A 25,642-nucleotide genomic window follows, 5' to 3' on the forward strand; every position below is an offset into this window, starting at 1 on the left:
AGTGGCTGCATTTGATGGCACAGTGGATCCGTTTGATGGCACAGTGGATGCGTTTGATGGTATAGTGGATGCGTTTGATGGCACAGTGGATGCGTTTGATGGGCACAGTGGCTGCGTTTGATGGCACAGTGGCTGGGTTTGATGGCACAGTGGATACGTTTCATGGGCACAGTGGCCGCGTTTGATGGCACAGTGGATGCGTTTGATGGCACAGTGGAATGCGTTTGATGGGCACAGTGGCTACGTTTGATGGGCACAGTGGCTGCATTTGATGGCACAGTGGATGTGTTTGATGGCACAGTGGATGCGTTTGATGGGCACAGTGGCTGCGTTTGATGGGCACAGTGGCTGCATTTGATGGCACAGTGGATGCGTTTGTTGGGCACAGTGGCTGCGTTTGATGGCACAGTGGCTGCATTTGATGGCACAGTGGATGCGTTTGATGGCACAGTGGATGCGTTTGATGGCACAGTGGATGCGTTTGATGGGCACAGTGGCTGCATTTGATGGCACAGTGGATACGTTTGATGGGCACAGTGGATACGTTTGATGGGCACAGTGGCTGCGTTTGATGGCACAGTGGATGCGTTTGAAGGGCACAGTGGCTGCGTTTGATGGCACAGTGGCCGCGTTTGATGACACAGTGGATACGTTTGATGGGCACAGTGGCCGCATTTGATGGGCACAGTGGCCGCGTTTGATGGCACAGTGGATGCGTTTGATGGGCACAGTGGCTGCGTTTGATCGGCACAGTGGCTGCATTTGATGGCACAGTGGCTGCGTTTGATGGCACAGTGGCTGCGTTTGATGGCACAGTGGCTGCGTTTGATGGGCACAGTGGCTGTGTTTGATGGCACAGTGGATGCGTTTGATGGCACAGTGGATGCGTTTGATGGGCACAGTGGCTACGTTTGATGGCACAGTGGATGTGTTTGATGGCACAGTGGATGCGTTTGATGGGCACAGTGGCTGCGTTTGATGGGCACAGTGGCTGCATTTGATGGCACAGTGGATGCGTTTGATGGGCACAGTGGCTGCGTTTGATGGCACAGTGGCTGCGTTTGATGGCACAGTGGATGCGTTTGATGGCACAGTGGATGCGTTTGATGGGCACAGTGGCTGCATTTGATGGCACAGTGGATACGTTTGATGGGCACAGTGGATACGTTTGATGGCACAGTGGCTGCGTTTGATGGCACAGTGGATGCGTTTGAAGGGCACAGTGGCCGCGTTTGATGGCACAGTGGCCGCGTTTGATGACACAGTGGATACGTTTGATGGGCACAGTGACCGCATTTGATGGGCACAGTGGCCGCGTTTGATGGCACAGTGGATGCGTTTGATGGGCACAGTGGCTGCGTTTGATGGGCACAGTGGCTGCATTTGATGGCACAGTGGCTGCGTTTGATGGCACAGTGGCTGCGTTTGATGGGCACAGTGGCTGTGTTTGATGGCACAGTGGATGCGTTTGATGGCACAATAATTGTACATACTACATACACAGTGCTGTGCACGTGGTGGGGGGGGCTCTCCAAGCTCTTCTCTATCTCCCCCTCCTATCAACTCTCCTCCTCGGCCCGGTGGGCGGGGCGGGGCGTGGCTGCTGATAATGTTCTAATTATGGCTCCGCCTCCGCCCGCTCGTGACCATACTGTTTCTCGACTGCATAGCTCCCGCGCATGCGTAATTAAAGACAGTGAAGTCGCGCATACGCTGTCAGCCGTGTGAGTGACGGAGCCGTGCAGGAAGTGATGAAGTCAAGATTCTGCATAGGTCGCAGAACCTTCAGGCGCCCAGTGTTTGCGTTCCATGGTGGAGCGCAGCAAACTCTGCGTGATGACGCGGAAGTGGGAGGGGTCTCTCTCATGGGGCGCACGCCGGATGAGGGGGGTGGCGGCCTCGGGGGACATAGGGGATTTAAACAAACGGTGGGAAGGTGTGTTTTTTTACGGTGGTGTGAGTCCGGCGATCTCTGTGCAGGGAAGTTCCGGGCGGGCAGTGTCTCTTTGTTGTCCTTCTCTTCAGTGATCCTTCTCTTCGTTCCCGCACATTGTTAGGTATGGTGAGTCTTGTGTAGCGTGCTCCCTGCTTGTTTCTAACCAGTCTGCCTACCTTTTCCCTATAAGGCCAGGCTGGTCATACATGGGTCACCTATGGACCTTGCTCACACAGTGTGTAGAGGACTGGCTTCTCCCTCACCCACATGTACAGGTGTTCTATGCCAGTGGTCAAGTCATGTCTATTGGGGTGCAGTGGTTGCTCTGACCCCTGTGGTGTGTCCTGGGAATGCAGGCGGTGTGAGTTCAGGGATGTCACCCACACTGGTATTATATTGGGGTGCAGCAGCTGCACAGATCCCCATGGTGTGTCCTGGGAATGCATGTGGTGCGAGTTCCGGGATGTCGCCCACACTGGAGTTGTATTGGGGTGCAGCGGCTGCACTGATCCCCCATGGTGTCCCGGGAATGCAGGTGGTGCGAGTTCAGGGACGTCACCCACACTGGAGTTATATTGGGGTTTTTGGTGGTTTTGATGAGGGCCATAAAACATCTGCTGTTATGAGTATTTCACTCCTGACACCTGGTATAGAGGGCATGAAGCTGAATTGTTCTATGTACAGTACATAACTTCTGGAAAAATGTTTGACTAAAGGTTTTTTTTCTTTTTTTTTTTTTCTCAGAATGCCCAGACACACAGGTTTAATTCTTGGCGTTGCCTCCCTGGTGGGTACTACAGTAGCATGTCTCGTTCTGTGGAAACTTATCAATCGCCGGAGACGACAGTGTTGTGTTGGTGGAGATGTCAAAGACTCTTGTCCTGTGCTGAGCCATGAGACCTCAATCTCTGATCACCTTCAGAATCCTTCAGAAGTAGAGGTCTCCAGCTCTTCTGCAGTAGCAAAGATTCTGCAGGCAGAAATCAAGATAGTATCCAAAGCTGAAGAATGGAAAGCTGTTTGGCCACTGCTAAGGAAAGATCTTGATGTGTTTCCAGTACTTGGCATGGACTGTGAGTGGGTATGTATCTCTGCAATGGGTTGATTACTGATCTGCCGGTGAACCTATTAGAAAGTTTGAAGACCTTATTAAAGTTTAATATTGGGCAAATGCTGCTGCCTGCACACTGCCTCCTTTCTGCAGAGTGCCCAGACACCCTGGAATATAGAATGCTATAATGCAACAGCCTGCTTCTGTGGTCACTGCTTTGACCTCACTCCATTCTGTCATTGAGTCCTGTACCTGCTCATCAAATGATGGGCCATGGGGTGTTAAAAAAAAACAACAAAAAAAATCTGGTATAACGTGTTCACTGGACACACAATCTTGAATCCTTATGACAAAGTTATGCTGCCACCTACGGGTGAGTGAACACTAGAGGAGAAAAATCCCTCTGCCCCCCCTGTGGGTGGGGCTTCAGTATTTCTGCCAGGGCTATTCGTTAGGGTTGTCTTAGCTATTGAAGCTAGGCTTGCAGAGACAGGGCAGTCAATTTGGTTAATTGTGCTTTTTATTTTGAGGGTCAGTAAGGCTACTTGAGTGATTTTGTGACCTGGAAATCCTATTGCCTATTTTGGGAGTTTTTGTCCTTGTGGGTATGTTGTCGGCTGTAAGTTGGGTTTCCTCCAGATGGGGTTAATCGGTCTGGCACAATCAAGGGTCAAGGGTCAGATTGTGACCTTTGGGGTCTTTTTTTTTTTTTTTTTTTTTTTTTTATAAGGAAGATTGCTTCTCATTACTTGACGCATGCCCTTTTATAGTGTGATGTGTATTTCCCCTCTGGTCAGACTGCAATTGGTTCCATCTGTTTGCCAGAAACTTCAGTTTGAGTCATTTGGGACTTCCTTTGATAGTGATGGTTGTGTTTTTCTGGTTGATGATTACTTTGGTTTGTAACTGGCTGCCCTTTTTCTGTAAGGAGCCATTCTTGGCACTTTACTGTGACAATGTGGTTCATCAGCCTCGGCTGCCTTCCTAAGGTGTGTGTGTGTTTTTTTTTTTTTTTTTTTTTTTTTTACCTAAACTAGGACATTTGTATTGCCCTCTTGCGTTTTTGACCTAAGATTAAATACTGTGGACAACTGTGCTATCGGGGACCATCTGGATTGCGCAGCACGACTCGCGCATGCGCAGTAGGGAACCAGGCTGTGAAGCCTCAAGGTTTCACTTCCTGATGCCCTTACTGAAGGCGGCAGCACCCAAGAGCTGAGTGACATATCTGCTTTGGGTGCCGACATTGCGGGTTCCCTGGACAGGTAGGTGTGCATATTTTAAGTCAGCAGCTGCTTTTTTTTAATACCTTTTTCTTGGACTGCCGTTTTAACCACTAAACCTTTTTCTGACATTTGTTTTAAGTTAAAATTATATATATTTTTTTTAATATGAGAATTGTGATCTTTTTATTCAAAGCAATTAAATTGTGTTTCTCATCGCCATGGCCAGAATCATGCAGCTTTACTGCAACCTAGTCTTTGGTTTACACTTTATTTTTAAGTGAGGTAGATTGGCTTCTGTCCAAAATTGGCCCTAGTATATGAATGGAGACCTAGGATTGTGGGCTCCTTGAGGGCAGGGACTGATATGAGTGTGCAATGTACAGGGATAGGCACAATTGTAGACACTCAGGTTGAGCTGGATGGACTGGTGTCTTCAACTTTACGAACTATGAAACTATGAGGTATGTGGTGTTGCTTATTGCTTGCAAGTGTTCCAGTGTCCTGTTGCCTGTAGGTGACAGCATAACCCTGTCAATAAGGATTCAAGAACACTCTGTCCCAGAAGGTGTTTTACAGGTAAGACCTTTTTTTTTGTGGGTGTAAAAAAACTACAGTGAGTGCAATGAGCAGAAGATGCCTCATATATTCTAAAAGAGTTGACTTCTCTAGGAAAACACTTGGGCTGTGTATAAATGCTTTAAGCAGTGCATGTCTTTAGCGGGATATTTTGGGACACTGGTGGATTAATCAATCTAGTAGTTTGAGATTGACTAAGGCCAGTGTTTATTGAAATGGTTCCATAGAGCTGTGCACTTTTTTATTCATTTTTTTTGCAGGTGTCTGTAGATGGGAGAACAAATCCCATCTCCCTTCTACAGATGGCTTCCCACAGTGGCTTTTGTGTCCTGGTTCGCTTGCCCCGATTGGTCAGTGCTGGCAGCACCATTCCAAAGACTCTCCTCACACTTCTGGCAGACAACGATGTGCTGAAGGTTGGCGTAGGTTGTAGGGAAGATGCATCCAAACTGATGAATGATTATGGCCTGTCAGTGAAAGGAATAGTTGATATCCGCTACTTGGCAATGAGACAGAGGTAAGAATCATGTTGTAAGTTTTTTTTTTTTTTTTTAGTTTTTTTTTTTTGGTACTTTTTATATTCAGGTGCAAGTCATATGCTTAAAAGTGCTAATTTCAAGTTTATTCAGTAAATGTACAGTAATAGATGGCGATAAATCTGCCTCCTGAATAAAGTGCGAAGCTGCATGTAGTTGTAAGGACTCCCTCTTATTATGCAGGAGATAGTTTGGAGACTTTTTTTTTCTGGCCTTTGGGAATGTGGTTGCCTGGTGCTTGTCGTCCTTCTGTACTGTGCCAGGCCCAATTGCTGTGGGGGGTGGTTATTCAGCAAGGCTTTACACACACTGAAGTGTATAGGGGGTCGGGTTGTTTGCAGAAACCAGAGTGGTTTCAATCGGGAAAGCAGCAGCTCTGTTGGGCACTAATTATAACCTCACTGTCCTGGTAGTTGGAGGTTCCTCATGTTTAGTCCTTATCTTGCATTATTCTCTCGGCTCTGTTCTGGAGCCTGTCTGTGCAGCATGCAGTTTCTGGGTTTGTTTGGGCTCCAGTGTCATGGCTTAGGTTGACCCTTTTCTCCCATCTGCACAGTATTGTGGTTAAGAGGCAGTTTTCACCTGTGGACTTTTATTCGGTTTTCATGGGTCAGAACCCCCAAATCTCAATCCTTTCACTTGTCAGAGCTGGAAAAGGTGCTTTGAAATATTCTGGGGCTCTAATATATGCCAAATTTCACCTGGGTGTGAACTTGAGTCAGCAGCTACAAATACTGCTACTGCTGACTTTTGTCTGACTGGACTCCTACCAGTCCATAGATGTCAACCAGTTTTCCCTGAAGCTAATTCAGGTTGAAAATTGTCAGCCAAACAGTGGCTGCATCCTTTCAGATGCAGTCACTGTTCATGTATTGTAAAAGCTGCAGTTGCTGCTGCATGAATACAGCAGCTGGCAGTGCACATTTGTCAGTCTATGCTGTGTTTAGCCTGTGGAGCTGAACAAGAGAAATTCTACACCTGTTTGGCTAGCCTAAGGACTGGTGACTTGCAGTAAGTATTCTTGCATTTAGTTAAATTTTGCAGCCATAATGAATGTGGTGTCGTGCTGGCAAGCTTGTAGAATGCTTGGAACTGGCTTGGCAAAACGAAATTTGCTTCATAAAACTGATCCTTTTTATGCAGACGCTTTAATTTGGTCAGGTGACTTTTTTTTTTTTTTCTCCCACTGTGCAGGAGAGACATTTTCCAGAACAGCCTAAGCCTTAAATCTCTGTCTGAGACTATTTTATGCTACCCTTTGGACAAGTCTTTTCAGCTTCGATGCAGTAACTGGGATGCGGATGAATTCACACAGGATCAGGTGCGTCATATGAAGGGTTCAAGAACTTATTTTGAATTGTGCAAATTGCCTGAATTAGCTGCGCTTATTAAATAACATTCAAATTAGACAGTATGGTACTTGAATACTTAAAGTAGAACTATAGGCAAATTATTTGGATAGAGCAAAGGAGGGTTATAGCACCTTTTATTTTAAGTGTTTGGGTGTTTATTTGGTTTTTTGTTTTGCTGGTTTTGGAGATTTCCCTTCGCTTCCTGTCCATAGCCAATCAGGAAGTGATAGGAAATACCTGCAAAATAAAAGGACTTCCTTGGGGACCCCAGGTAGCCAGAACTTGTGACCCAATTGGAAGATTTCCCCTCTTTTCTGGGTACAAAACATGTAGGGTTTTTTATTTTCACTTTCAGTGATGGTAAACAGGAGTAATTGAGGGGGAATCTCCTTAACGAGGGGGGGGGGGGGGGGCACAAGGCGAAAACTGATGGGTGTTCTAATCCCTTTCTACTTTAAGCAACATTAAATGGGTTAGGCTACAATTCTAGAATACAATGCATTACGTTTGCCTTGCGATCGTTCCCTCACAGCAGGTGTTAAAGTAGTTCAATAAAAATTTGCATACAGAGGTGTAGTCTGATGGCTAAAGATATTTACATTGAATCACAATATGCCATGTGTTATGCATACTGTGAAAACCACGTTAACCCAAATTGATTTAAAAAAAAAAAGGGCTGTGCACAAGAGCAGCAGTGTTGCTCCCTCTCCTCACTGGACTCTGACAAGGGAGACCGAACTGCGCTGTGTCAATAGATGTGCAACCTGATTGAGCCAGCACACTTGCATCCCCCCCCCCCCCCCCAGCAAGTGACTTCCTTGGGTGGCCAGGAGTGCTGGTGGGGGACCTGAGATGGGGATCGGGTCTGCTGTATGCAAAACCATTACACAGAGCTGGCAAGTATCAAATATTTTAGGTAAACGTTAACCTTTTCATATCACTTTGTTTATATTTCCCACCAAAGGTCACTTTCTGCAAGTTTAAATGTCCTGTTTTTGTTTGTTCTAGGTTTTTTATGCTGCCAGAGATGCCCAGGTGTCAGTTGCTCTCTTCCTGCAGCTGCTTGGCTTTTTTTCTCTCGGCTCTTCCCCTGCCTGGGCTTCCTTGCTGAGTAAATGTCAAGGCCTCATTGATGTTCCATTTAAAGGGAAAGGTGTTGCAAATGGAGATGTTAATGGAGGAACCAGGCAGAAGAAAGAAGTCTTGTTTGAACAATCTAGTCAGAATTCCCCAGGCCGAGATCCTCGCAGAAATAAGAAAAAGCCTCTGGGCGTTGGATACTCAGTGAGGTACAGGATGGTGTAGTGTTAAAAAAAAAAAACACACAAAAAACACATTGCAGGTGGATTGGTTTTGGATTCTGGTAGACACCTTGTCCCGGTTTTTGTAGTCCTTTTTGTTACATGAAACCTGTACCAAGAGATGTGCAGGCTGCAACTGCTGACCTCTTTAAATGTATTCGCTTCCTGCCATGACAGTCTGGCTGTTGCCAGATACATGTTGGTCAGCTACTAAAGTAATAAAGCCAAAGATGGTCAGGCCCCTAGAGTTCATGGTACAGCTTCTTAAACCAAAGTGAATATGAAGGCACTTCCTCAGTAAGTTACTAGTTATGCTGAGTTTAAAGCTGAATTGCAGGTAAACTGCTATCTTCCCAAACATTTGTATTTTAATCTACATTCCTGTGATGTAGTTGGTATAGTTTGGTGCAAACCTTGTCTCCATGGCAGATGAATATGGCTTCCAGTATAGGCCCAAAGCAGGTCCCCAGCCTGCTGAATAATGGAGCCACATCACACAGAGGTCAGAGGTGTTGTAGTAAGGTAGACTACCAGCTCCGTATGGTGTAGTAGAGCCTGATTTGGCTTGGTATTGTGCTTCCTGTCCTGACTAAGGCATACTGTGTATTGGGTTTCAGATCAGTACAAAGACCAGCTATGATATACTCACCAGCTACTTGGGTACACCTGCTAGCCGATTAGAAATTTGTTACCAAGCAAATGCATCAGAATGGGGGAAGGAACTGGATTTATTGACTTTAAACGTGGCATGGCTGTTGGTTCCAGACGGGCTGGTCTGAGCATTTCGAAAACTGCAGCTCTACTGGGATTTTTACGCACAACTATCTCTAGGCTTTAGGGTGGTCCAAAAATTTGAAAATATCCAGCGAGTGGCAGTTGTGTGGACAAATATGCCTTGAGTTTGGAGAATTGGCAGACTGGTTTGAGACAGGCAACCATAACTGAACCATTCGTTACAACCAAGGTATGCAGAATACTATCTCTGATCACACTGGGTGCTAGCCTTGTCAGCTAAGAATAGAAAACTGAGGCTGTTTGCACGGGTTTACCAAAATTGGACAAGAGTGGAAACCTTGCCTGCTCGAGTCTCTATTTGAGCTGTGGCACTAAGATGGTAGGGTCAGAATTTGGTGTAAACATGGATCATCCTGCCTTGTATCAATGGTTTAGGCTGGTGGTATATTGGTATAGGGGATATTTTCTTGTCTTTGGGTCCCTTAGTACCAACTGAGCATTGTTTTAAGTGCCACAACCTACCTGAGTTTTGTTGCTGACCATGTCCATCCCTTTATAACTACAGTGTAACCATCTTCTGGCTCCTTCCAGCAGGACAATGCACCACGTCGAAGCTCAAGTTCCCTCAAACTGTCTTTGAATATGAAAATGAGGTCCCTGTACTTCAGTGGCCTCCAGTCACCAGATCTCAATCCAATAGACCACCTTTTGGATGTGGTGGAACAGGAGATCATGGATGTGCAGCCAACATAACTGCAGCAACTGTGTGGTGCTATGTCAATGTGGACCAAAATATCTGGGTCATGTTCAATTGGAGGAGAGAGTGCAAAGGGCCACAGGGCCCTAATTCGGGCTTTACAGGCAAGATGGACAATGATATAGTAGAACAATTTTATTGAGTTATATCAAACAGGTCAAATTAAAAATATATACGGTAGGCATATGATAGTAGTGAGTATCTAGTGTAAACGTGAGTTGACACCAAATGGCAGTGAGCCCCTGTGTCAACGCGTTTCAGTTTTGCTTTTTCAGGACACACTTTGGGTAGTTGGAAGGAACAGGTCTCGTTATCAAAGATGAGATAAATCCATCAGACGTTATATTACAATAACATATGAGAAACTTTTAAAACATTGCTATATCCAGAGGACATGTGCATATCAGATACAAATGGCTACCTTATCAGCATAGCAATATCTCCATACGGAGAACTCCCAGATGATCACCTGGGAATTGCCTTGTTGAATCTATGCCATTAAGAATTGAAGCAGTTCTGAAGGCAAAAGGGGGTCCAACCTGGTACTAGCAAGGTGTACCTAATATGGCCGCTGAGTGTAGCTGAAGGTGCATAACTCTATTATGTTCATCTGTCTGACCTTCAGCTTTAAAGCAGAACTAATGGGATCTTTACTTGCCTTTTGTACAATTGTCTGCACTGGTCTTTGTTCGTCTTGGATCTGTTTACTGTGCAGGAGCCATTCATCCAGCAGAGTTCAACCCAGCACTGTAAGCTGAGCTCCACATGAACGGCTGTTTATATGCTGGAGAACACTGAGGGCAGGTAGGTGTGTTTTTTATTGCAGAAAGACCTTGCGTGTCTCTTCTGCCTAATCAGTAAAAGGAGATGAGGGTGGGAAAGTGAGGCAGTTGCTGAAGCTGACACTACTTGGTCCACCATAACTATTGGTTGGGAATATCTCAGTACTGATAAACTAACATAATTGATATCTAAAAATGATTGCATATAAAAAGAACATACAGCATACATTTAAAAGCAAAATTGAAACCAAGTCAAATACTCAGGGTTCACCCAAGAGATCTGTTGAAGTTTTATCTTAAGAATTGGCTTTTCCTTTACTAGTTTTGTGGTACATTCACGCCTTCTTCAGGAGAAATCTAGAAGACAAATACTTTAAAGCACAGGGCAAATTACACTTAAATTTTATACATACTTCAGCAAAAAAATACATATAGAGAAAACAGTTGCTCACCTGACGGATCGATGGCCATGATTCCACACATAGCCGTTGATCCATCAAGTGAGCAACTTCTTCTTCTTCTTTTTTTCTTTGAAGTATAATTTTGTATACAATTTTAAGTGTAATTTATTTGCTCTGTGCGTTAAATATTTGTCTTGTGCATTCACTGCTTCTTCAGGAGAAATCTATAGACAAATACTTAAAGCACAGAGCAAATTGCAGTTAAATTGTATACAAGTATACTTCAGCAAAAAATTCATAGAGGGGGGAAAAAAGTTGCTCACCTTATGTAATTTTTGCTGAACCCCCCCCATCCCCTTGAAAACACAAATCATAGCTATCAGATAATCTGTCCAAAGATATTCAAGATCTTGCATTCATAGTGACTTATTGCTTACAGGAAATCCCCATTGTATGACAACTGTTTTCTGCATGCTCCAGATGGACAGCCTCTCTGTACCTGTGACCGGAAAAAAGCCCAGTGGTATCTGGATAAAGGCATTGGTGGTAAATGATGGCTTTTTAACCCTTTCTAAAGTAAACTTGATGAGTGATTTTATGTAGACTGCCATTGGACTTCTGCTAAAATGTTTAATGTTGGTGAATGCAAAATCCTGGTATTTCATTTGGATCTCATTAACTCCACCTTTTCCTTCTAGATTTGATAAGCAGTGACCCATTTGTAGTGAGGCTACGTTTTGAGCCTTCTGGTCGTCCAGAATCAAATGTGGACTATTATCTGACAGTGAAGGAGAATCTTTGTGTTGTATGTGGCAAAAGGGAGTCCTATATCAGGTGAGTGTGAAGTCTGTTATGTGATTGTATAGTATATGCTCTAGGCCAGTGATGGCGAACCTTGGCACCCCAGATGTTTTGGAACTACATTTCCCATGATGCTCCACTACACTGCAGAGTGCCAGAGCATCATGGGAAATTTAGTTCCAAAACATCTGTGGTGCCAAGGTTCGCCATCACTGCTCTAGGCATTGGTCATTCTAAACTTTACTTGTGTATTGGCAATGGTGTTCTGTTACTAGTCTGAGTGGGCACATTGGAGGTAGTGAGGTTCTTGCTAATACCACAAAATAAGACAACATAACGTGTAAGCTATATGCAAAAACTTGCTAGATGGGAGTTTGTTCTGCAAGGACACATTCTAATCTACTGTAGCTATACATTTACCCAGGCATGCATCCTTTTTATTTTTTTTTATTTTTTTTTACACAGGACACTAGCAGTCATATAAAGCTTTGATCACTCCCTCCTATAACCCCTTCCACCACACCAGGTAACCCTTTTTTGCTAGTGTCGGGTGATGGATGCATCTCTGTAGGAGAGAGGCTAGGCTTGGGATTCTCTTGTATCAAGGCTATTGCAAACTGCACCAATCCACTGTGGCAGAAGTTGTCTGTCCTCTGGATCAATGCCTGCTGGTTTCAAATTACAGATGTTACGTGGACACCAGGTCCATATAGATACAGGGCTGGCCTGTAAACTGTGACCTTGATCAAATGCACAGGGTGACTCCTAGGTACATTGTATGCTGCTGGTTGTTCCAGTGTTCCACCTGCAGGGGAGCCCTGTCCTCAAATCTCCCTCAATTGTGGCTATAGGCCTGATAATTTCTGGGTCCAGTGGAACAAATTCCTAGGGTGAGCTAAGCAGAAGCCAGCTCTTTAAACAGACCTAATTGGCACAAATGGTGGGTAGGTCGGCACCTTCAAGGTTCTACCCTGTTTGGTATACTTTTACAACATGGAGGACCCTGAGCATAGATGGCAAGTTGAACCTTACAAATGTCTGCTCGTTTAGGCTCCTTTCACTGGGGCAGTGCGGGTGTCAGCGGTAAAGCGCTGCTATTTTGAGTGGCACTTTACCGTCATTTTAGTGGCGGTCTGCTGCCGCTAGCGGGCGGTTTTAACCCCCACTAGGGGTTAAACTGCTCGCAAAGCAGCACTTTGCCGACAGTATAGCCACGCTGCCCCATTGATTTCAATGGGTAGGAGCGGTAAATACACCGATCCAAAGATGCTGCTAGCAGGGCTTTTTTTCACTGTCCTGCTAGCGCACCACTCCATTGTGAAAGAGGCCGGTTTTTTAAGGCGCTATTTTTAGCGCTGTAGCGCCTGAAAACCACCCCAGTGTGAAAGGGGTCTTACTGCAATCCTGAGCATAGTGCTGTTCGTGCAGGGGAGCGTGGGCTACAGACTACATTTGAAAAGATGCAAAGCATTCTTCCTCAAAATTGAAGTGTCTGGCTGCTTTCGCTGTCACCTTTTTGGATGTAAAGTACTTATGCTCAGTAAGATGAGGGTCTCTACCAGTGAACCAGGCCCTTGGAAGTCCTTTCATTACACTCAGGCAAGTTTTGGTTCTCCAGTCCCTCTGAGCCAGGTCCTAAGTCCCCTTCACAATGAGGGTGTCATTTCATTCTCAAACTTGAAACTTCAGAGCTGTCCTTCACCTTGTCAAATGTGCCTTTGTCTCTTCAGCGTAGAGCAGACTTATTGGAATCAGTATTTCAACTCCAGGAGCAGAAAGTTGATACAGGTCCCATGGAAGATGCTGGAGGTTCTACTCAAGCCTGTTCATGGTTCCAAAACCAAAGGTCAGACCTATTCTGGTCCTCACATCTTTTAAATGTCTGCAGCAGTGGGGACAGGTTCCCCTTTACCTGTGGTTGTTCCCCACCCCACTGGAAGCGGACTGGTTTCTTCCTAGTGCACTTGTGGGGTGGTCCATTAAAGCAGAGACCAGGTTTCACGGGGGGCTCGAATTATTTTTATTTATTTTTTAGTTTTTTGTTCTCACAGGCCAAAAGCTCAGACCCAGGCAAAAATGTCCTCCTTGCAGGGCCAAAATGGGAGAAAATTAGAAACCAGCCCTATGCAGTACTTGCATCACTACTTTAGTAAGGAGGAATCGGCTTCTGTTTGACCTGGTTGCCTCTGTAAAGAAAGAACTATATGCTACGATTCAGACCTTTTTGTGTGATTCATTAGTAAATCTGGCTGCTAGTCTGCCATCCACTGAGTCTTCCCAGGGTTCCCTTTCTATCCCAGTGTTGGAAGCTCTAACTGACAGCCCTTTAAACAGGGAAGTCTCCCACACCCTCCGATAAAGACTCTGAAGAGGTTGTAGCCCCCTCCAAATTTATCCCTGGAAGAGGTGGACGGGCTTAATGCCAATCATGTTACACTTGGATTAAGAAAAGGAATTATCTCTTCATGACCGTATGTATGCAGGGTTAAACTAACCTATGGGTTGGTCATTTCTGACGCCATTAAAGAATGGCAGGATCCAGAGAACTTTTATTTTTTTTCCTCTCCAAAGCCCACAAGACTCTTTTCATTTTGAGGACCCCTCTGCAATTTCCAACAAGGTACTTGGGTTGGCTGCTGCTTTTTTTTTTTTTTTTTTTTTCCCCCAGGTCTTGAGATCTACCAATCTGGCTTTTGAGGACATGGGGGGGGGGGGGGGGGGCGGCGGCCCGTCCCAAAGGATTTAATGGATAAACATATGGATCTTTTTTTGTTCAAGAGATCATGGCAATCAGTCATGAGCGATTTAAAGCCAGCAGTGGCAATATGTGTAGCCAGGAATCTGGAACACCGGATTAACCAGCTAAAGGTCTCATAGTGGCGGATTCACCCAAACAAGAGGTTTTAGATTATTTTATTTATTTATTTTTTCTGCCCTATCCTATGCAGTTGCCTAAATAGCAGATCAGAAGAGCTTTATGGCTAAAGACCTGGCCAGGTGATGGTGTCAAAACTTTGTGGGATTCCCTTTTTCGGGTGACCACCTTTTTGGCCCTAATCTAGACAGGACTGCTAAGAAAGGGTCCTACCTGGTCAAAGAGTGGGCCCCAAAGCGTCTTTTTCAACCTCAAAAAGCTCAGGAGCAGGACACCAAGTTTCAGGGGAGAAGGAAAAATTGTTCCACACAAGAGTAAAGGTGGAATCCTTTTCCATGCTCCACAAGCTGAAAAACCCCAATGACTTGACTCTGCTAGTGGGCGGAAGGCTACAAAATTTCCTTCTGCAGTGGTCAGGGATAACATCAAATCAGTTTATTCTGACCACTCTCTGGCAGGACTACAGTGGAATTTACCGAAGGGCCCCCAAAATCTTTTTATTTTATTTTTTGGTGCAGAATATCCCAAAGGATCCAGTAAAAGTTCTGGCCATGAAGTCCTCTTAGAGGAACGTTAAGCAGCAGGGGGTTGTGATCCAAGTGCCATCAAAGAATGGCAGGAGGGATTCTATTCTCATGTCTTCCTGGTAAGAGAACCAACAGGAAAATTCAGATTCTCGATCTTCTTTTTTTTCTTTTTTTTTTTTTTAATCTTGATGCATTAACCACTTAAGGACTGCCTCTTGCACATATGTGGACAGAATGGCACTGCTGGGCACAAGCACATACCTATACATTACTCTTTAAGTGCCCAGCCGTGGGTCGGGAGCATGCCAGTCCTGAGTGCCGTGGGTCCAGCAGACCCAATCACTCACCTGAAGGAGGCCACTCAAACATTTCTATGGCATTGGTAGTTTGAAGTGTGTCACGATTCAGCTCTCTCTTCCTAAGACTACATGTGACACACAAGCGCCGGCTGGTCTGTGCTGGTGTGTAGAACTGAGAGCGGTGTGGGTGAATGGGAAGCTTTGATGTGCTGTGTGTTATGCCGCAAGCCCAAGTGAGCCAACCATCCGGTACGGAGCAGGAGAGGAAGCTATTGAACTGTACATGCTAAGAACCACTGGATGTCTAAGTGCAAACTTCATATGTTACCATTTTATCTTTTAATACACTAGGGTAGGTGTGCACTTTCCTTTGCTTCATATACTTGCAGAGCTGAAGAACAAAAAGAGGTCTGTGTAAAACAAACCTCTCCCCATGCTTCCTACTGTGGCTGTCACCGATCGTTCCCTTTTATAGGGAAAGACTATCAGTGATGTCGCATGCCAGGCCACACCCCTACAATAAAAACACAATTCCTACACTGCCCCTAGTGGTTAACTCCTTCACTGTCAGTGTAATTTACACAGGAATCGGTGCATTTCAATAGCACTAATTGCTGTATAAATGACAATGGTCCCAAAAATGTGTCAAATCTCCAATGTGTCCGCCATAATGTTGCAGTCACAATAAAAATCGCTGATCGCCGCCATTGCTGGTAAAAAAAGTGTGTGTGTGTGTGACCCCATAAAACTATCCCCTATATTAACTTTTGCGCAAACCAATTAATTGCGGGGTAGAATACATATCGGCCTAAACTGAGAAAATGTTTTTTATATATTTTTGGGGACATTTATTATAGCAAAAAGTAAAAAAATTGCATTTTTTTCCAAAATTGAAGCTCTATTTATAGCGCAAAAAATATACAGCAGAGGTGATCAAATACCACCAAAAGGAAGCTCTTTGGGGGGGGGAAAGACGCCAATTTTGTTTGGGAGCCACGTCGCACGACCATAGTTGTCAGTTAAAGCGACGCAGTGCTGAATTGCAAAAAGGCTTGGTCCTTTTGGCTGCAAATTGGTCCAGGGCTTAAGTGGTTAAGACGAAGCCTGTGTGCAACCCCCTCTCTATCCATGTGCAATGATGTCCACGAGTCCTTTGGCCGTCTGGGACACTGCCTCCTTACTGGCTGAGATACAGCAGCAGCACTATTGGCTCCGGCTCCTGTCAGCTAATCGGGAACGAAGGGCCAGGGCCAAAGTGAAGCTCTGTTTGAATGGACACATGGGGCTGCAGCTTAGCTCAGATGCCTCATAGCAAGCTGCTTTCTGTGGGGGCACTTGACAGGAGGGATGGACCTGAGGTGGATCCAGACTGCCCTGTACAAATCCACTGCACATAGCAGGTAAGTATCACATGTCTGTAGAAGTGTGGGGTTTTTATTTTATCACTTTTAAACCAGCACATATAAATTGCTTTTTTTTTTTTTTTTTTTTTTTTTTCTCCTTGCATGTTATACTAGTAATGAGACCAAACTTGGTCTTGTAGGCATGCAACAAATATTCAAACATTGACCATACTTTCTATCCTGCTCTTTTCATGTTTGAGGTGAGTTGTCAATGGTGTTAACAGATTGCTTGTCCTTTCAATATATTAATGAGCTAGTTTGCTTATGGTACATTTTAGGATGTAGCACTTTGTCATTTCTTTCCCTTTTATCATGTGTATTAGTATATATTTTTAGATAAAAGGGAGAAAAATGACAGTGCTACATCCTAAAATGTACCATAAGGGTTTTATTACTGTACTAGTGTAAGGGGCTCAGGGAGCGCTAAATGTTCGTTGGCTAGGGGCCTAAATTACTTGTTGCCTTGGGTGCTGACAATCCATACTACGAAAACTTTATGGTCGGGTCCCCACAACTTGGAAATTTTATCAAGGTCACGGTACTAGAAAAACTTGAAAACCACTGATGTAAAGGCTTTAATTTAACATGATGGTATTCTACATTACAGCATGGGGTAAAAGATGAAATGTATCGGGCCAGTCCATTTTGAATTATGCCATATTATGACTGTTTTTGTGCAGGAAGAACATTGTCCCACATGAGTACAGACGTCACTTCCCTATTCAGATGAAGGATCATAACTCTCATGATGTCTTACTTCTGTGCACATCTTGCCATGCAGTATCCAACTACTATGACAACAACTTGAAACAACAACTGGCAGAGGAATTCTGTGCTCCTATAGGTTGTGAGGAAGGGGTTCGCATGCTAGAAGATGTCACAAGAAGGCAAGTGCGTTCAGCTGCGCGAGCCTTGCTCAATGCTTCCAGACTGCCAGAACACCGCAAAGAGGAGCTCTTATCTGAGATCAAAGGATTTTATTGTGTGGAGGAGGTCACTGAAGAAACTCTTAAAGAGGCTGCAAATTTGGAGACCAGGTAAGAGCAGGTGACGTGCATACAGGACACAATGCTGTTCTAAGGCAGGTCTTGTGTGCAGTTTACATGATGGAATAGCAATTCTGCATCTCTGTACCAGCTCTGATCTTGTGAAAAATATTAGATTGTCTGCCTTAACCTAATCCACAAACGGTTTGTTCTTGATATTGGTCTCATGCCGTTCAATTATTTTATTTATTTTTTTCCCCTCATAGTGCAAGCTATTGCCCAACATAAGGGGCCTCATTTTTCTAAATGTGCAAGATGGTGTGGGTTGTATGCTCATTATTGGGCTTGACTATAAAGATTTATTCTGCTGATCAAATCTGTGCTCAGGCCCTGTCCTTTAAAGAGGCATGCAGCAGATGGTAATGGGCTCCATTCACACAATTTTTTTTTTTTTTTTTTAAATCTGCCCAACAAATTTTGAAAACAAGAAAATAAATTAAACTGCAGAAACGCTCAAAAGCAACATGCATAGCTGTGGATCGAGCCTTAGACAATGGTACAATCTAGCGGAAAAGGCATTAATGAAATGGGACTGCACTATAAAGGTACAAAGTCCTTTATCTGGAAGGTACATCTGTAATAAGAGAAATGAGGGCTACCATTGTTTTGAAAATTCCAGTTGGTAGGCAGCCTTTGGCTCGAATACTTGTCAAACCTGCAACAGGAAATGTATCCCTTCAGGCCAGTAATTCAAATAGCACTAGAATTCTTGGCTAGTTTAGCCATGACTATTTCCTTCATAACAAATGTCCTTGCCATCCATTTGGCACTGCCCAAAGTGACAGACCAGGAAGAGGGAATCGTGTTACTGGCTGGCCCCCTCTACAGATCTCAGTTGCTGTAGCTTCCTTTCTCCATGTGCATTCACAGTACATTCAGTGAGTAATAGGTTCAGTGGAGCAGTGTATGTGAATGCAGTTTTTCATGCACTGTTACTCTAGTAAGGAAAAGGCAAAGGCTTTGGTCAGTAGCATGTGGTGTAAATGGTAATGAGAAAAAAAGTGTTCTATCAAACAATGAGAGCAGTTTACCTGCCAAAGGACTTGTAGCTGTCAATCCAGTCCTAAGCCTTGCACAGCCATGTGAACAAAGCTACATACAGCTAAGGACTACATTGGGATCCTGGCTACATGGAACCTGCTGACTGGCCATTGAGCAGCACAGTGGTGTAGTGGTTGGCACTCTCACCTAGCAGTAAGAAGGGTCGCTGGTTCAAATCCCAAACGCGACACTACCTGCCTGGAGTTTGCATGTTCTCCCTGTGCCTGCGTGGGTTTCCTCCGGGTACTCCGGTTTCCTCCTACAATCCAAAGACATGCAGGTAGGTTAATTGGCTTCTGTCCAAAATTGGCCCTAGTATATGAATGGGGACCTTGGATTGTGGGGCTCCTTGAGGGTAGGGATTGATGTGAGTGTGCAATGTACAGGGATAGGGACAATTGTAGAGACTCACTCGGGTTGAACGGGATGGACTGATGTCTTTATTCAACCCAACTATGAAACTATAAATAAGAAACTGCAGACTGTCAACCCTCTTGGCTTTACACTCGGGTCAGTGGTTGTATGCAGCACAACTATAACTTTGACCGAAAGGGGGTGCATTTGATGTAGCCATAGTTGATTTAGTTTTGTCTTTCTGGTAAAGAACTAGCTATGGCATACTCATTTTTTTATTTTTTTTCCCTGGCAGAATATTTAATGAAACTTATACCCCACATGGATTAAAAGTGGTGCAGTGCTTTGCAACAGGAGGACTGAAATCTTTAATGGAGCTTGAAAAACGCTGGCGCCAGCACTTCCTGGACAATATGCAACCCAAATTTCTTCCCCAGCAGTGGTCTGTTGACCATAACCATAGCAAACTGATCAGGAAATATGGTGAAGATCTACCCATCAAGCTGGGCTAGAACTTATGGAAGCCCTGACAAGACTGTTATATGAAGTGCTGCTAAGAATGCTATATAACTTTTACTAGAACTGTTTACACACTAGGAGCTGGCAACCATTGGTGCTTTTACTATTCAACACAACCTTCATTATGTGAATAGCTTGGATCATTTAATTCAGCATTACTATGTTTCCAGAGTGCCAATGCCTAGTTGGGTAACCTTATCCCAGTTTTGTGGGGTTAAGTTTAAGTTATTTTTTTTAAACTTGCTATAATTTAAAATATTTATTAATGATTATCAGTTTGGCCTTAAAAGTGACAAACTTTAAGTGTTTTACCGCTGTCACTGAGGTCCAGCTTGTGTCTTCGGTGCAGAATTTAGCTTTTTGCCCAAAGTCTGAATTTTTCCTGCCTGGTATCTGCAGTAATTGAAGTTTCTTTGTTGTGCTGACACTCTATAGAACTATAATTATTGCCTGAACTGTACCTGCATCAGTCTGCACTCAACACAGGTGCATTGCCTCTTCTGCCACGGTTTATAGTGGTTTGTTTCAAATGGTGGTCTCAGTAGGTTTTGCCACACAGTGCAAAGCATCTGACTGGTAACCTTTTTTTGTAAGGACATGCTCAGTGCTGTGCTTGGCAAAATGGACAACTAGGCCATCTGCTTGCATTGGGAGGGCTGAACAGCTATGAGTGCAGCCTGATACATATGCAGCTTGGGAATCTCCAATGTCTGTTATAAACACTGGATCTTTTCTCAAGCAGTTCAGTGTTTCATCTTGTGCATGGGCTTCTGCAAGTGATACAAAATGTAGCCCGTGTACTAGCCAGTAACATGGTCTTACTTATAAATTTGCATAAATATCAAGGTTCATGCACAGAGCCAAACGTTGGCAGGAAAAATTGACACTTGTGGTCATAGTTTCTGACATTTTCATGTTTCTTTTCCCTACCCCGTGACTACCTATGTTTTCTAGAAAAATGACTTCCTCTTTTTGTATCATGTATTTGACTCCAGTGAATGGGGTTATACTTTATTACAGCCTTTGTTTTATTCTCCTGCATGACTTGTGGATATGTCTGATCTTCATATCTTTAAATATCATTTAAAAAGCATAAATTGTTTCATATTAAACCCTTGTCGTATTCTTATTTAAAGTATGATGACCTATTCCCTTTGATGGACGGAAAATGTTGTTGAAAAGGGGAAAGTCCCATTCTTGAACATCTAATCTTGTCCTCTTCTACACGCTAAGATACCTTCCTAGATTGACTGTCTGCAAAATCTATTGAATTAACAAAGCTGGCTGATTTTGGCTATGGTTATCCTAACCCACAGGGTCACTGACATTACACAGGTCTGCAGAACAGAGTGCTTAATTCCCTCCATGTTAAGGTCAGATGTGGTTACAGTTGGAAGGTTTGCATATAACCAGGTGGTGGAAATTGGTAGTCTGTTTCTCCTAGAACATGTTTACCTTTTAGTTCTGTTGACGTCTTAAATGAATTCAGCCGTTCCTGTGGCCCTGGCATCTCGAACCTGTTCAGGTGCAAAGCTTTGCCAATTGGGGCACAGAGCACATCGCGTCCTGATTGGACAAAGTGATATTGACAATAACAGCTCTATGCTACTATCCTGTAGGAAGCTTTTGCATTGGTGGAGTGGAGATAGAGCAGCACTTGGTTTGCTACTAATGAGTTGGATTGTCTGTGTGTGCTACTTTTTTTTTTTTTTTTTTTTTTTTTTCTCCTGACCAATGCTGGGGTTCCCCTCATTTTATATATTTATTTTTGTACTTTTCTGTCAGTGGCAGTCTTCAATTTTAGGGCTGGTTCTCACTAGTACGATGTGCAAATCACATGCAATCTCTATGCAATTTCAGCCATACAGATAGTATTTCACATCACATTTGTACCAAAATCGCATAGGACTTTATTTTATTTTTTGTGGGACTGACATTGTGGTGGACAAATCTGACCCCATATGACACTTTTTAGGGACCAGTGACATTATTACATCAGCGCTATAAAAATGCACCAATCAATGTATAAATGACACTGGCAGGAAGGGTTAAGTGTTCCCTGGGTGTGTTCCAACTGTAGGGGGATGGGTTCAATGGGACATGATAGATCTTCTGTTCCCTGTGATCAGGAACCATAATCTGACATTAGGCAGAACATGGAATTGCCTTGTTTACATAGGCAGTTCCCTGTTCTGCCTCTGTACACAGCGATGGTGAGTTGCTGGCGGACATTGAGCCTGCAGGCATGTGCCCGCCTTGCACAAACCAATGTACAGGCACGTTGGTTTGCACAGGGGAGCCCACCTGCTGCAGTAAATGTACATGAGCTGGTTGGTAAGTGGTTAAAGTGCACCAAATGCCACTTTACATTCATTAAGTGCATTCGATCACTTGTTTTTAATAAGCGCCCCAATGTCTAGAGGCAGACCTTTCCATGCTTCTGAGGGGGGCCCAACAGCCCCAGCATAAGGCAGTCAGCTGAATTATTTGAACACATGTCAGCCACTTGTTGACAAGGCGCAGACATTACTTGGTTATGTTTGTGTTGAGGTTGAAGAAAGTAACATGAGCCTACAGAGGAAAGAACTGCAAAACAAATTTGCAGTCATTGTAACAGTCCCACCAGGTGGAACTCAACTTTGGCAATTCTGCACATGCAGCAGAGAGCCATTGAGTACCTGCTAGTATGGCACATGGACAGGCTCAGGGCAGCTTTTTTTTTTTCTCTCTCCCCCCCCCCCGGATGCTGCATGATGGGCTGTTGAGCGAGGGGTCCTCTGGGGGCTCTCGCCTTGGCTGGGGGGGGCCTGCGCATCTAGAGGTCTGCATGTGCTGATCGCCTTAGCACTGTTCTGCTGCCATTTTCACTGTCCTTTCACTGTGTACAGTTTGTCATCCATTTTTGGTGTGCCTTAATGGAAAGCATGGTCGGGCCATTTTCTGATGCCCTTTATACAGGGGGGGCCGGCAGCCATTTTGTTGTAGTCCAGCATGGTTTTTATGCTCGATGCTGCTCAGAACAGCATGGTTTTTCACTCGGGACACCTGGGAGCTGACACAGGCACTTCTACCTGAACGGCGCAGAACTCAGTCAGGGTGGTGAGTCCTGCGGGGGGGGGCCTCTCAGTCTGCAGCAGCTAGGAGGGTGGGACTGTGCACCTGTCATAAGTTCCCAAGGGTGGCAGACAGGGTGGGTCAGCATGGCTTCAGAAACTGGTTTCTTCCCCCAGAACTCCCTGCAATTGCAACCGGCTCATCCGCAGACAGTGCACTTTGGACGCATTGTCGGCTGTCCTTGAAACATTCGTTGCTAGGGTGGAGGCAGTGTGCAGGCGCAAAGTTGGTAAAAAGCGTCCGCCATAGGGCCATCAAACAGATTCTTCCACTCCAGCGTGCCCTTACTCCCGGCTCGCTGGGAGGCCCTAATGGAGGCAGTAAGGGACCTGCTAAGCTGCAGGAAGATGGTGCTTGTTCAGGAGTCGGAAAGGTTCCGGGGGTTTTACTCCAATCTGTAGTCCCCCCAAAAAGGGGGTACCCTCCAATCTTGAAACTAAAAGCCCTCAATGCCTTTGTAAAAGTAGGTTTAGAATGGAATCTCTTCGCTCCATGGTCACTGCACTCCAAGGGGGGACACCCTGGCGTCTTGGACATCCAGGATGCGTACCTGCACATACCCATATGCATCAGGTTTCAGCGATTTGCAGTTGGGGAAGCCCACTACCAGTTTGTGGCTTTCCCATTTGGCTTGGCATCAGCACCCTGAGTCTTTACCAAGGTATTGGCTCCGATTTTGGCGTTGTCCTCTTAAAAGCAGCTTCCGCCTCAGAATTGGAGGATGTGGCGATCACCATGCAAACCCTGCAGGCATTTGGATGGCTGTTGAACCTAAAGTCGGTGCTCATACCGACTCAGTGCTTGGAGTACCTAGGCTTACTGCTGGACTCCATGGAAGCGAGAGTTTCTCCCTTTAGACTCTGAGCTGCGGTAAAACTATTGATGAACCACAGGTGGTCGTTGCTGCGCTTTTGCATGCGAGTCCTGGGACTCATGGTGGCCTCCTTTTTGAGGCGGTACCATACGCCCAGTTTCACACCAGAGTCTTGCAGGAGGAGGTCTTGACAAAATGGGACAAATCTGTTAGCCCAGGATCGGCAGATTCAAGTGAGTCAGTCAGACTTCCTGCTCTGGTGGCTGAGGTCCCTGCCACTTCGGTCTGGGAAGTCGTTCCTACTGCTTCATTGGACCCTGATCACAACAGATGCCTGCCTGACTGGGTGGGGTGTAGTACTGGGAGTACAGTTGCCCCAGGTCCTCTGTTTGTTTGAGGGAGGAATCCAAGTTGCCGATCAATGTGCTTGAGCGATCAGGCTATGCCTCTCCACGTGGTTGCTGAGACTACAAGGGTGTCTGATCAGGATCCAGTCAGACAATACCATGGCGGTGGCATGTCAACCATCAAGGAGGAACAAGAAGCTCTGCTGCAGCATGGGAGACCGCTCACGTCCTTCAGTGGGCAGAGTGACATGTGTCACCCATTTACATCCCAGGAGTAGAAAGCCGGCAGGCAGACTACCTAAGTCGCCAGATGTTGGACTCAGGAGAATGGGTGTTGCATCCAGTGGTTTTCAGGCTGCTGTGCCTGCGGTGGGACATACCAGATGTGGATCTCCTGGCTTCCGGTCGCAATCGGAAGGTGCCAAGATTCCTATCCAGGATCCTTGGGCAGACGTGCTGGTGGCTCCATGGAGTCAGTACCGACTGATCTATACCTTTCCTCCGATAAAACTGCTACCATGTCTGCTCTGCAGAGTGGAGGCCGAGGGGATTTCAGTAATACTGATTGGCCTTGGTGCCCCTGGTATGTCGACCTAGTATGCCTGGTTGCAGATGCTCCCTGGCGACTACCATTACAAGAGGACCTTTTTGTGTCAAGGTCCGATTCGCTATCCTGCTTTATCATCGCTGTGCATGGTAAAGCCAATGGCATGGCTGTTAAGAGCCAGGGGCTAAGGAACCAGGGCCTGTTGGACTCAGTAGAAATCACAATGTTGAGAGCACGGAAATCTTATCTGAAGATATACCATTGTACCTGGAAGGCCTACATCTCCATGTGAGGAGAGAGGGTGGGGAAACCTATTCAGTTTCCAGGATCCTACTGTTTTTACAGTGAGGAGTAGACCAGAAATTGGCTTTAAGCACCATTTTTAAGGGACAAATATCAGCCTTGGCTGTTTCCAACAACCCACGTCTCGCTCTCTAACGAGAACTTTTATTCAAGGGGTCTGGTATGCAATTCCTCCGGTGCGTTAATTTACCCTGTGGGATCTGAACCTGGTGCTACCAGCGCTTCAGAATCCGCCATTTAAGATCAGGGAAATGTCCTTGTTGGCTCTCTCAAGATCTGAGAAAGTGGATCAGACGGATTGTGGTACAGGCCTACGCTTTGAAAGGGCAAGACCCCCCCCCCCCCCTCCTGTCATGGCCCATTCCACCAGGGAAATTGGAACCTCCTGGGCTTTCCGACGTCAAGTATGTAAGGCGCCAACTTAGCTGTCCGTTCACGCTTTTAACAAATTGGATGTAAGCGCATCATCTGATGCCTGCTTTGGCTGCATAGTTTTGCAATTCTGAACTCTTTACTCTGTTGTTTTTTTTTTTTTTTTTTTTTTTTTTTTTAAATGGTTGCTTTTGCGTATAATGCATTGACCACAAGTTATGATGCGGTTTGATAAGGTGGTGACACCCCTGTTAGGGAGCAATTCTGGTTGTGGGTGAAGGTTTTTATGCTGTTCCTGCCCCTCGTTTTGATACTGCTTGGGGACGTCCCTATGGTCAAGATTAATGGAGCTGTGTCGGTCAGTGAACGAAGGAGAAAATAGGATTTTTGTACTCATTGTAAAATCCTTTTCTCTGAAGTTCACTCACTCGGCACCCTCCACTCCTATGGTTTGTTATACTGCTTGACGACGTACTGAGCTGCAGGGTAAGGGGTTATTGCTGGAGGGACCGCCCCCCTGGGCAGAACTATAACTATTACTTTTTATTCAACCTGTTCTGCCTAGTCCTCTCCTGAAGGTGGCGTAACAACCCCATGGTCAAGATTGATGGAGCTGTGTCAGTCAGT

General features: G+C 45.1%; 1 protein-coding gene across 1 annotated transcript; it reads left to right on the plus strand.

Moving 5' to 3' along the window:
- Positions 1 to 1,740: 1,740 nt before the first annotated feature.
- On the plus strand, positions 1,741 to 20,630 carry EXD2 (exonuclease 3'-5' domain containing 2). Its single transcript, XM_077464733.1, has 9 exons — positions 1,741 to 2,057; positions 2,681 to 3,017; positions 5,050 to 5,306; positions 6,520 to 6,646; positions 7,686 to 7,966; positions 11,093 to 11,199; positions 11,352 to 11,487; positions 17,239 to 17,595; positions 19,295 to 20,630. Exons 2-9 carry the CDS (start codon positions 2,682 to 2,684, stop codon positions 19,509 to 19,511), a joined length of 1,818 nt encoding a protein of 605 aa, XP_077320859.1. The 5' UTR covers positions 1,741 to 2,057; position 2,681; the 3' UTR covers positions 19,512 to 20,630.
- Positions 20,631 to 25,642: the final 5,012 nt, after the last annotated feature.

Source organism: Lithobates pipiens, unplaced genomic scaffold (assembly GCF_037356315.1).
Source record: "Lithobates pipiens isolate NorthernLeopardFrog02 unplaced genomic scaffold, aLitPip1_a1.2 Scaffold_30, whole genome shotgun sequence".
Lineage (NCBI taxonomy): Eukaryota > Metazoa > Chordata > Amphibia > Anura > Ranidae > Lithobates > Lithobates pipiens.

Bases quoted from the DNA above. Each gene is read 5' to 3' on its own strand.
- EXD2 (XM_077464733.1), top strand. From the start codon at position 2,682: ATGCCCAGACACACAGGTTTAATTCTTGGCGTTGCCTCCCTGGTGGGT. The intron at 3,018-5,049 runs GTATGTATCTCT...TTTTTTTTGCAG, and splicing joins TTGGCATGGACTGTGAGTGG to GTGTCTGTAGATGGGAGAAC. The intron at 6,647-7,685 runs GTGCGTCATATG...TGTTTGTTCTAG, and splicing joins ATGAATTCACACAGGATCAG to GTTTTTTATGCTGCCAGAGA.